The 12,190-nt window shown below is 47.0% G+C and overlaps 2 protein-coding genes; one reads left to right on the forward strand and one right to left on the reverse strand.

The window, feature by feature from the left end:
• Positions 1–3,612: 3,612 nt before the first annotated feature.
• Positions 3,613–5,095, forward strand: GSTUM_00005063001 (uncharacterized protein). XM_002837041.2 has 2 exons: positions 3,613–4,500; positions 4,566–5,095. Exons 1-2 carry the CDS (start codon positions 4,076–4,078, stop codon positions 4,849–4,851), a joined length of 711 nt encoding a protein of 236 aa, XP_002837087.1. The 5' UTR covers positions 3,613–4,075; the 3' UTR covers positions 4,852–5,095.
• Positions 5,096–5,284: 189 nt separating this feature from the next.
• Positions 5,285–7,561, reverse strand: GSTUM_00005064001 (uncharacterized protein; the record flags this gene model as incomplete). XM_002837042.2 has 2 exons in its annotated part: positions 5,285–7,156; positions 7,239–7,561. The coding sequence occupies 2 exons, from the start codon at positions 7,559–7,561 to the stop codon at positions 5,590–5,592; spliced, it is 1,890 nt and encodes a 629-aa protein (XP_002837088.1). The 3' UTR covers positions 5,285–5,589.
• Positions 7,562–12,190: the final 4,629 nt, after the last annotated feature.

A 12,190-nucleotide genomic window follows, 5' to 3' on the forward strand; every position in this document is an offset into this window, starting at 1 on the left:
ATGTGGTATAGGAGAGATTTCTATTTATCATGTACACCTATGAATTTTAATTTGCTTTTAAATGTTTTTTATCTTCAGTGAACACCTAGTAGAAAAGTTATCAAAACTTTAAAATCAGAAACAAATCAATAACAAGAAAGGCCAATAAACATGGAGAAATGCTGCACAGAGAACAGAATTTAGTTTCAGATTTAAGCCTGTATTTGGATTTGTTTATGCATGAAATTCAAGAACAGGTAGAAGGTAGATATATAAAAGAGAAGGAACTGTTGATAACAATTGAAATAGGGAAGGACTATCCACCACCATGATAACAATGTTGCTTCAATTTTGATTTATTAATATATTATCATACCTTTAGCTCTTTATTTTATGTTTGAAAATATTAGAGCATCAAATTAGCATTCTTGAAGCTTTACCCTTTGCTCCTTTAAGAGGAGATCAACATGTAAAATTTTGGTCATCATGTGGCCTTAGTGGAATTATGTATATAGATATTGTCAATCATAATTAAACTTGTCTTTTTTTTTTTTTGTCGTCCTCAATTAAGATTTGTTGATCACTACACTGTAGTACTTCCGTTAGACACCCGGTGATTTCTTGTAGTTTTTGTTGCCCGTTTTTTACATATGAAAATGTTCGCTTTCTTTCTTTCCCGGGTATACTCTGCTCGCAAACTATTATTATTATTATTATTATTATTATTCTGCCGAATCAATTCCCCTTCCGGCACTTCGTACTTGCATCCATACATCACAGATTTCTCGTTTTTGTTTCCACGGGTGGGTAGGTGTGGGTGTTATTGTTATTCCTTCTGTGGGATTATGTCATGCTATCAACATCTAAGGGCCAATGGGGAAAGTATGATACGATAGGGACATGGATTGTAGAGGGCATGGAGAGGATCCACAGGTCAGCATCTTCCTTCAAACATTGGACGAGTGGGTGTTCCCTCTGCTCTTGTACGGAGAGGCTAACTTGGGAAACTTTTTGGATTCGACGGCGATGGGTTGGTGAATTGGGGAGTTCGTGCCGCACAATTTCCATGTGCAATGCGTGTAGCTTGCCTTGTCAGACCTTTACTCAAAGCGACTCCCACCTGACCTGCCGGATATAACGCTATCACCTTAGGGCATTGCACGCGGTCTAGGATCGCTCGGGTATGGAGCATGCTGGAGCTGGCCGTTACTATCCAAGGTCACACGCATCTGAGCGCTTTCTTTACTTTACATTCAACTGGTCTCACGGCTTTGGAGTGGGCGGGAGCATTATGTTTTTTTGGCACTTTACCCACGGGATCCTTGAATTTATATCGCTAACTCAGGCACTAACCTTACAATAGTCATGTAAGGGCCTGGGCCTTGAATCGATGTCCTCGCACTGGTGGGCCTCGAGAGCTATTTGGAGGCTGCGGCAATTTTACTAGAGATGCAGAGCTGAGATGGCGCTCCGACTTGGCAACTAGCCAACAAGGCACGGTTGGCGAGGTATGGTTCCCTGGAATGGGTTTGCGGTATTCGGGGCATGTGCATCAGCCGAGTACCGGCGGTGAAATTGGGGGAGATAGGACCAGACTGCAAAGAAGGGCTTAGGGCGCCCCGAGGTATGAGTCTCGCCCATGCGGTATCCCCGGATGGGCAGATATTACGGGATTGAGCACTTGAGGGGTTTGTTCGGTGAGAGCTTTATGAGGTCTTTGAGTGTAAGAGGTTGGATTTTCGACTCTGCATCCGCGGTCAGAATGTCCCTCTTATTCTCCTATGCACTTGAAGGGTCTTGCACTGAGAAAGTAGGGCTGACGGGAGAGCAGTTTCTGGAAAATGTTCAGTTCGGAGGGTGAGGAAGTCGCCCGAATGAATGGGTACGGCACTGACAAGATGTATGCCCTGGAAGCTTTTGTTGGGATGCATGCCTCCCCACCTTCGGGAACCCCTCGAAGGATGAGTTGATTTTGCGCTGATAAATTAAAGATCTTGTCTGAATGAGGGAGCTTAAACAGGATAGAGAGGCTCTCGTTGAGTAGCCATAATAGTGTTTGGAGTTTGGCGGTATGGATGTGGTCCTGGTATTTGCATTTTCTGACCTTAGCAAAGGGATTGCGAGTAACCATATATGAGGCGTGAGTCTTAATGAACAGTGGATATTCCACAAGTGCACTCGGGGGGTTGGAGAATTTAAGTATTATTTTCGGCTGAGACGTAGGGGGGATTGAATAGGACTTGTTGACTCTTCAGAGGGGCGCCCCCCGTATATTTTTTGTGCAATCTATAAGATTGGGCCCTGGTGCTCTGGGATAGTTACCCACTCATTGTTCGTAAGGGAGTGCAGGAGGCCAAATTGTTTTAACAGTCGTGGCGCGTTATCGGAGGAGTGGAAATACTTTTGCCTAGGTAGGCTATAGGAAAGGCAATGCTAGCTATATGGAATTGTCATGAAAAATCTCTTCCAAGAGTTAGTGAAGTAATGTTTGGGTTAATCCGCACAAACCACATGCTTGTTTTCTGGGTATTGGCTTACTTGCTCTCGAGTCGAGTTATACATCGCAGAACCCTGTTTTTTGGTGTGTTGACCCAAAGGCTTAAGTCTCTCGCAAGTAAAACGTTCATAATGCATCACTCGATGAGTACAAGGGCTCTGGGAGCGCCGAGGTGGCTGGCCCTGTATTTTCTTTGCTGCCTCAAACGGGGAAAAAGGAAAGAAAAAAAACCATCTAGCAGACTAGGCTAAAGGTACAATGGGGAGTGACCGAGAAATGAGTCCTCTCTTCGAGTTGGACGATAGGTGATTTCCTGGCTAGGGATTCGCCGCCCTTTCCCCGATGCAGTTCTTGTGCTGCACACGATGCGATGCATAGCGGAGAAGGGTTTCTGGAACGCACATTTCTGTGGTAATTCAACGACGGGATGCCCGATATATGGTTTTGTATTATCGGGGTCGGGCCCGTGAGGATTTTGTGCGCGGGCATTAGCAACTTACGAAACGCTCGTCACTGGAGTTCGCAATTGGACTGGCCAGGTAGTCGGGAATGTGGCCGCCAGGACGCCTTCTACCGAGAACCTGTTAATTTTGTTTTTATTCAAAAATTTATTTTATGTTACCTTACCCGAAGGGACACCGATAAGGCTGCTCCGGGGTCCTGTCTGCTAATTGTGGAAATACGCCCGCTGTCTGTCTTTTTTTTTTTTCTCCCCTTTTCTTTTGGGTGATGAGGAGAGTGCTGGAGTTGGTTGGGTGGGATCCTGAAGAGGCAGATGTCGCAGTACGTGGGGCTCTGATGATGGCTGTGCTTTAATTGACAAAGCCAACGGCCTGATGGTAGGGAGAGTTGGCTCCCCGCGACCAACCACAAAACTTTGTCGTAGGAAAGTGCATAAATTATGCAAAGCGCCCTTCTGTGAGAACAACAATACCGGGAGAGCGCCAGTATAGATGTCGAGACCGGAGAAAAAGATGTAGCTGCTGTGGTGAACAGCAAAGACTCCACTGTACTCTACGCACTGCGCATGAAACAGTGGCGTAGCATATGTGGTTGCTGGTTGGTGCGGGCGGGTTACCGTAGTTCTTGACTGGTCGGGATTTTCCTATTGAGCCGAGTAATCGACTAACGGGAATCAACCAGCTGGATTGATACTTGTGCTGTATAGTACAACGGCTTCCGCTCTTTTTTCTCTGAGAAAGCTTTCCTATGATAATCATTTAAATCCAACTCCGGTGCAATGTCAGCTGACGTCGATAGGGCATTGTCAAAACGCTTAACCCATCCACTGGCTACTTTGGGGGGGGAGACTCGCAAATTTCGCCTTGCGGTGGAGAGCAGGTGTGCCCTTTTGCAAGGGGGAAAAATTGTCACTTTGGGAGGAGAAGAGCCAGGGCCTCAGCCTTTAGTGAACAGCTTTCTTGCCCTCGGCATCGCTCTAGACGGCCGGCCTGATTCCTTGTAGGTATTTTCTCGACTTTCTCCAGATACTTATATGTATGATAAACGCCTTCGCTCTTCCGCCACCCGCTGGCTTTCATACCAACTAACTCACTCCCGTTCCGCTCCGTCACCACCCCCCTCATATACCTCCAAGTCATGCCCTCTATCCACTATTTTCCTACCAGACTCCTAAAGAGCCTTCCGGACGGGACGTCAGTGGAACTCTGCTTTGTCTTGCTTGTGGACGAGGAAATGCACATGACGATTGTGGCGAGGACCTACGAGCTCTTGCATACAACCGGCGACTCCCAGGTTCCTACGCACAGTTTCAGATTCCCGCCCAATGGCGACTTTGTGTCGTCGCCGATGGGAATGGCGATATTGACGGGGGAATTGACAATAATGGTTGAGCAGTTCGTGAGTTCAGAGAGAGAAGAGGACGAGGGGAAGGGGAAGGGAGAGAGAGAGTTGGCGTTTCCCCTGCGAGCTGGTACGCCTCTGCCGGGGGTGGAACAGGTAGCCGAGGAAGGGGAACGGGCATACGATTATCCGGAAGAGTATATCGAGGAATCTCCAAAAGGGTTACCTATCCCCGCCCGCTTTGATTTCTTTCTGTTTTTATAACCTTACTAACGAGTATTCATAGTCCCCCACCATCACCAGAAATCACTGCCACCCATCCGCCCATCCACCCTGACCCTCAACGGCTCAGCAGGCCCTCACTCCCCCCTTCCGCGCCACCCCTAAAATACGTTTCCAAGTTCCTCCCGCAGCCGGATATTCGCTCGCTCACCATCGCCGAGAGAAGGGTCCGAACTCGGCTTGCCGGGGCACCCATAGCAGGGCAGACTGTCCGGTTCCCCCCCGGGCGGATCAACGTTGCTCTCGCCGAGGGGTACGGGCGGGGGACTATAATGGGTTTGCATTTGTGAGGGGAAACAGAAAAACAAAGGCGAAAACAAACAGTTAGATTGGTGGTCTAAGTGGGGTACTTTTTTATTTTATTTTATTTTTTATTTTTTCTTATCCTCTCTTACCTTTTTTCGTATCAATATCTTTTCGCCTGTTGTCTGTTTCAGATCTGTCTCTTTGTCTTTTATTTTCAAATTATCGTATTATCATTATGTAGCGGTGAACTTAATATGTTGAAGAATGAGAAGAAATTTATCACTGTCGAGTGAGGGGCTGTGACGTCTTTTTTTTTTTTTTAACTCATCGCTTGCTGTTTTTTCTTATGACTGCTTAGTGGACAGAGAGGACCAGCTATCATACTGGCGGGCAGAGAGCGATGGCTGTTCCGAAGAGCGGGGGCAGGAGTGAGGTTGGAATAAGGCTCAAACTTTGATGAGCATCGTGGTTCAGTCTCATTGCATGGGCTTTCCCTCTTCTCATTCGCAATAGTAACGTCATACAGCACAAGGCTACCTATAGATTCCCAACGGCCATATCTCTGCAAGTACAATCCCTGTAAAAAAACAAAAAAGTGGTCCGCGCAAGTGGCTTTTTGTTTGCACTTCGAACAAAATACGCTAGCACGAGAAAAAGAAAGCAAGGGAAAGAAAAGAAAGAAAAAGAGGGAAAGAAGAAATACAATCTAACATGGAAATTTAATCTTATATGTACCTCCAGCCAATTACCATATGTCTTATTGCTTTTCGTTTTTCACTTGACTAAATTTTGACCTCAGGAATGTCCGTCTCTTCGAGATCAATCCTTCCCCACCCTTCCGCACCCGTGCCCCCCTCTTCCCATATTCCCCAATCGCCTTCCCTGTTCTTCGATTCCTCGCCCTTGTCCATGTCGTCACCGTTGAGGTGTAAGCCATGGACTAGCTCTTCCAAGTGTTCTGTCTTCGCGAGTCTATCGCTATACCCAGCCTCGCGGAGCCACTGAATCGTAGCGCGGACGTTTAGGTCCAATATCCTTCGCGGGTTCTCCGCATGACGCGCGACTACCGGGAAAAGTATTCCAAAGTCGCTCTGCGATAGGTGTGCGGATTTCCTGACGTAGTAAAAGCGTGGTTCTCTATTTTTAACTACGTGATGTTGGTGCTTGTGCTGCCTTTCCGGAGTGGGTGAAGGAGTGGCTGTTGGCGGTATAATTTGGCCGCCTTGGTCGGGAGTAGAGGATAATCCAACGGCCGGTGATATTGATGGTGAGAGGAGGTCGTTATTTGGATGGAAGTGTTTTGACATATCTTCGTGAGCGGCGGTGTCTCTAGCATCTCCAGTATCTTCCTCGTCCCACTTTTCGAAGATTTCGTGGTGGGGCGTACCTCTCTTCTGGCCCGGCTCTGGGGAGAGGATGCGCTTCACACCACGGAGGTTTTCTTTCCAGCGAAAGAACTCCTCGGACATTATTACTAAGACAAGGTTTGGTTTATTTGATATTTGTGGGAGGGGCTGTTTGAATAGGTGGCTTGTTCGCTTGCCCAGCAGCGGAAGGCACCACAGATCCAGGAGGAGGAGAGGCGATGTGGCTGTTATCTGCTTGCCAAGCGGCAGAACATCGAAGGAATTTGGGGGGAGAGAAGCATCTAGGGCCAAGAGGGGGTTTATTGACGGTTTCGTCGGAGGTGGGTAATAGACGCTTTTGAGAAATTGGATCATGGTCGCAGCACCGAAGGAGTGACCAGCCCAGATCAGCTTTCCCGGGTCTTTAACATCCAAATTTCCTTTGAAGGTTGATAATAGATTTTTTGCCTCAGGACTCATTGTTCCTTCATTGATTTCTCCTTCATCACTAGACATAATCGCGTCCTCGGGGACTTTTCCGATATCGATTTTAGAAAGTGCCGAATAAATGAGACTTAATTCCCACAAGCGAATCTCAAGCTGCTTGTTTCTCCCATTCTCCGTTTCCGCAGAGACTTGGTGAGGATAAGCTCTATAGTCCACTTGAATCCTCCCGTTTGTGTCCTTCACTGGGGCCTTCGCAGAGCTTTCATTAACATCAGGCTTTCCTGCTTCAGACTTTCCCCCAGAAACGCGGGCGCCCTTCATTGCTGGCACTTTGACGAAGCTCACCGGACCGCTTCCATCACGGTGCTCGGGCGCAACCACAATCACGCCATAGGAGGCGATGGAGCCGCAGATGTGCGAATACGCCAGCCTCGTTCCGCCAAGGCCGTGCGAGAAAACCATGGTCGGGAATCTAAACTCCGGTGGTTTCCCCCCTAATAGCTGCGCATTGGCTGTCGCTGGTAACGAAATGTAGTAGAGTGCTCGGGGAAGATACCTATTTTATGCTTGACCTTGGTTAGGGTTGTATAGTACCTTGTTATCCCAGGTCATCCGGGGGGAAGGGGGAGTTTACATACGAAACTATTTCCGCGAACCTAGAGCTTACTCCCATAAACCGTGCGTAGCCGCTCAGGTACTCCCGTTGATATGGTTCGGGAAGCCATCTGATGGATTTCTTTGCCGTGTTACCAAACCATCCCGTTGTATTTGCTGAATCGGGCTTTTCTGCTGGGTAAAAAACCCGAAACTGTACTGTTTCGACCTTAGTATCTGGTGGCGACCGCTTGGAGGTGGGCTCCAATGACGATGCCGGAATCTCTAGTTCGAATGAGCCAACATGGTAAGGGCCGGGGTATGTTGGGAATTGGGGGATCAAATTCAAGCGTGATAGGAACGACATTCTCTGTCAGAATGGTTTGTAAAGCAAAGACACGGTGATAGGGGCGGATACTTGTCGCTTGGATTTTAAAGGGAGAGAACCTGGTGCAGCGGAATGACGTTGTATTTAGGCTTCAAAGCCAGGAACACCGACCGAGGCTAGTAACGAGGCACGTGGTCGCCCTTTTAAACTGCAGATCCGGTTATTCTTGATTTTTGATACTTTCTTTTCTTATGGATAATATTCTATTGTAACTTAATCTCTCGCGGGATGTCTTGCGGCGGCGGGTAGGTAAGCCGTGGGTGCAGTTGACCATGGTATAATCGGATATTAATCCATGTTTCCTCGGTCCAAACCTATCTAGGATTTACTTGCGCGAATTGCTGTATAATATGATACTTGTACCATGCCTTTGTGCCCAGACAGGGAGCCGCATGGGCGACATCTTGTGTCGAGAGGGGGGTACTTTAGTAGGCGGCATCATATTTTTGTGAAGATATGAATTTTCATCTCTGGAACCTGAAAGTCGCGCCCACCCCTATCCGCTGGTGGCACGCCCGTGGTCTGCCGTAATATACCGGCCCCGTGTTGGCGGTGCTCCTGCACGAGGTACCGGGGTTCGAAGATAATGGATTCAAAGGGAAGGCTCTAAATCTCTGAGGCAGAGGTACTGTGACCGTGGCATCCGTATCATGGTGAGTTCTGATTGACGATTCGAGAGCGCTTCACTTTCCCGGATGATGGGAAAATTCGATGTCACGTGTATTGGTACGAGTATGCTTGCCAACTCTTAGAAAGGCTTCCCGAGGGGTCAGGCTCGCACAGCTACACTGAAAGAAGGAATGAAAGCACAGTTCCACGTAGCAGGAAAAATGTCCAACTGCCCTAAAGCCAACTCTCTCGGTCGTGTCATTACTACACCGAAGCCTTGATGATGGGTGTGAGCCCCCGGGCACGGTGGGATTGTGCCTACTTGCATGTGCATGTGCAGTTAAACCAGGTGAGGTTCGTGCTTTATTGCACTTGTTCCTGGAGTTGAATGTTCGGACGAAAGCCCCAGTCTTCATCATGAAAATTCACCCATACCTTGATCTCTCTGAAAATGTAGGTATTTCCTCGATGGGAGATTGTTCGATTAAAATGTGTTATGATATATGCTAGGCAAAATGAACAATGTAAGGCACTATAGAAGCAACTCTCAAAGCCCGAATCTCTTTTTTCTCCTCTCTTCAACCCAGGCACCGCGTGCTTCGCTCTCCCAACCTTCCAACTTTGGTATTCCTCCCTCATCCTCGACCCAAACAAAGTAGTTGTCCAACATTCCATGCCAGACATCCCCGAGCCCCGTCTCAGGATTCATGGCCCTTCCAAAAGTGACGTGATGGACTAATTGCTTCTGTTTCCCGTGCTCTACGCCGCCGTCCTTCCCAAAATACGAATTCAGCAGAAGAGGTAACCACTCCACTGTTTCCTCCCACATCTGGGTGAATGGTATTTTTTCACCAACCACGGGGCCAGTGTAATCCGGGGATGCTGGATACCATTCTGGCCTCATCTCTTCGGTCCTAAATAAAGAGGGAGTTGGAATCAATCGATCGAGGTAATAGATGGGAGGCTAAATACTCAGCAGGTTCTCCTTCCCATTTGGTTGCACTAAAGACGTGAATTTCCAGTATCGGTAGAGTTGCATCTGCAATTGCCTCCAAGAATAAAATTCCATGGTATGAGAGGTCTATACCCTTGATACAAGATTCTTCCTGTTCACCACCCTTAGCTTTAGCTTCGCAGATGCAAGTAGGTCAAAGGTCCACAAACTTGTAGCTCACGAATTGCTCCCTCAAGAATGGTTTCACCCTCTTCTACTTTTCCACCAAAGCCATTGTCTGCCATTGTTAGCCATAAGCTTGATTTTTCCAATTTCATCCAAACGAGGGAAGATGTGACTCACATTTTCCCATTCCAAACCCCCTTTTCTTGTAACCAAGGAGAATCCGCTTGTTCTCAAGGTCCAGGGGAATTATGAGGGTATAGAGCTTCCTCTTGATAGGAGCGTAAGCGGACATTATAGTTGTTCTTTCACCCAACAGTGAAATTTCGAGGGCGGTAGAGAGGATGGTTTGTTATGGTTTAGGCAGGACGCGGCAGGGAGGTCAAGGCTAACAACGGATACGCTAATAAAAGTCGGAATAAAGATTTTCCGGGACTCCTCGACTCCGGTGAGCCCTAGCCTAGAGCTAATATTTAAAGGTCTCCGATGGGGCGCCACTCTCATACTCCGGGAGATGTATGATAGAGGATTTCTTACGCCCTGATTAGCACGATATTATTACAAAAAACAAAAGTTTTCTGGCCTTTTCAATGTTTTGGTTGCAAAGAAGATATCCTGTGGTTTTTTCTATCGTGGGATCGCCTGCAGGCCTCATCGGTTCCGCCATAATGGCCGGTAGCTATATTCGAATATGGATTCTTCTTGGCTCTTTAGCTAAAAAGTATTTGGGTTTTAGTAAAAATTTATTTTACGCAAAAAAAAATTTGATTTTTTTGGTGTCGTGCCAAGCAGGTCCTTGAGGGAAGGTAATGTAGACTTTTAGCAGGGGCTTAGAACGTGGAAACTGCGTGCGGAAGACATCATCCTAGATGAGCAAAATCCCTCTGTACTTCTCGACCCTTGTAGGCCGGGAAGGCTGCAGAACAGGGGAACGAGCAATTAAGACGGCGAGTTGGTTTTTTCATTACTTGGATCTACAAGTGAGTGATCTGTCGGTTTAATGAAATGGCCGAGGATCCTAGAAACCCTTAATCGACAAGTTTTTGAGCTAATCATGCATAAGTCTCTCGATATCCAATCCTTTTGTGCTGGCATTCGGACTTGGATTCCAGGGTAGTCGGCTTGGGACTTACTTTAGAGATTGGTTCTCTAGACTAAAACCTCCAAGTGTGGCAATGCTCCCCTTGGATTTCCTCTACATTATACTGGGGTCTTCTGGTGTCGTTGTAATTTTTTCTACCAACTGGACCTTGGATTACCTGAGATATACCTGTATGCTCATGCCAGCCAGGGGTTTTTTTTTTCTCGGCTATTTTTTGATATCACTGAATTTCTGCTCTTGGCCGTGACCCTCCCCCAGGCTCATTCGTGGTTCCCCTTTACCTATGAATTGAGGTACCCCAATGCTCCCCGCATATGGACATCTTTATGCATAGAATTATCTAGTTTTGTTTTCAGGATATATCAAATCATCATACTTTCAATCTGTTTTGGCGATGCTCCAATAAGGGCGGAGTAGACCCATTTCTGAGGGAGCTAGAACTGGTCAAGTGATTTCCGGTGTATACAGTGACAAGGCCAGCAATGAGGTGAATATCATATTCAACGTAAATCCTTCCATAGTAATTTCCGAACTTCCAAGCCTCCAAGGAGCCAATTCGGTGCTATGAGTTTGTAACTGCACAACCTTCTTGTATTTAATAATTCCGAAACCACAGATTTGGCCTAATTACGCAATGTTTTGATTATCATAGTAGCTGAATTATCTATGTCAGTTCCCGATCTGGGAGATCACAATCAATCAATAGCTTGGCGGAGGTGTTTAGGGTACGTGCCCTTGTATGGGGCCAAGCAATTGATGCTATCATGCCCGTACCGTAGAAACCGAGGAAGCCGGCCAACTCCGTCTAAGTATGATATCGGTAGGGACGTGCCCTGGCACTCTGCTTGGTAGAGTGATGTCTCACGAATGTACCTCAATGGCAAAGTATCGTACTCACGCATCTTCGTCGGGAATGTCTCCGCTAGCCGAAATTTTGCGGGATCCCTCCAAATATTCGGCTTCAGAGGTATTCTTGGTGAAGACGCGTGAACACTCGAGTACCGGGCAAAGAGCGAAGCCTATTTCCCCATGTCCCTCCGCCTCTTAGTTGTAGGACATTTTCTCATAATGAGTAAGTATAGCTAGGCATGGAAAGCAGACTAAAAACAAGGGAGGGGAAAGGAGAAAAAAGTAGATCATTAGGGTGATGATACTAAAAGTAATAGTCGTTTTTTGACGGGGTAGAGGGACAATGGCAGGGGATAACGAAGCTATGGGGATACTGGTAGTGAATGGCCTTCACAGAATTGACGTTTGCCACCGGTGTATTGTTCGCTGTCTCCTCCGCTCATTGTTAGCTCATTATTTCTCTTCTATGTTACGATTGCTCTGCTACAAACCACCAGTGCTTCAAAAACTGGTGTCTTTTCTTCCCCGCCAATCACATTTCATTACCAGGCCTCAATCCTGCTGGCCCGGAGTTAAAAGATCCTGGGACGGAGTTAGCCACCTTCCACTGTTTCCATGGTATGGTCCCGGCATGATGCTGGGATCAACCAAAAGCCAACACAGGAATAATTTTCGAAAATTTTCAACCACATCCACATCTTTAGAAAGATATGGCTTGATAGAAGTGCTTAGAGGGCGCTCCTATATAATTCTATATTTTCTGATTTTCAATCAGAGCGATGTTAGCGAGGATCATAAAATTTCGGATCCCATGTGCAGTACGGTCCTTTTAGAAGTTACTTTTGCCAAGCTCCACAATTTTGTGTACCCACCAGGGTTGATTTCAAGTCCTCATTTTTCTCTGAGCATGCCAAGCCTGCACCCCCCCATA

This window comes from Tuber melanosporum, assembly GCF_000151645.1.
Source record: "Tuber melanosporum whole genome shotgun sequence assembly, scaffold_17, strain Mel28".
Lineage (NCBI taxonomy): Eukaryota > Fungi > Ascomycota > Pezizomycetes > Pezizales > Tuberaceae > Tuber > Tuber melanosporum.

Coding starts and splice junctions, on each gene's coding strand:
- GSTUM_00005063001 (XM_002837041.2), top strand. CDS start 4,076: ATGCCCTCTATCCACTATTTTCCTACCAGACTCCTAAAGAGCCTTCCG. Junction 4,501..4,565: donor ATCGAGGAATCTCCAAAAGG/GTTACCTATCCC, acceptor GAGTATTCATAG/TCCCCCACCATCACCAGAAA.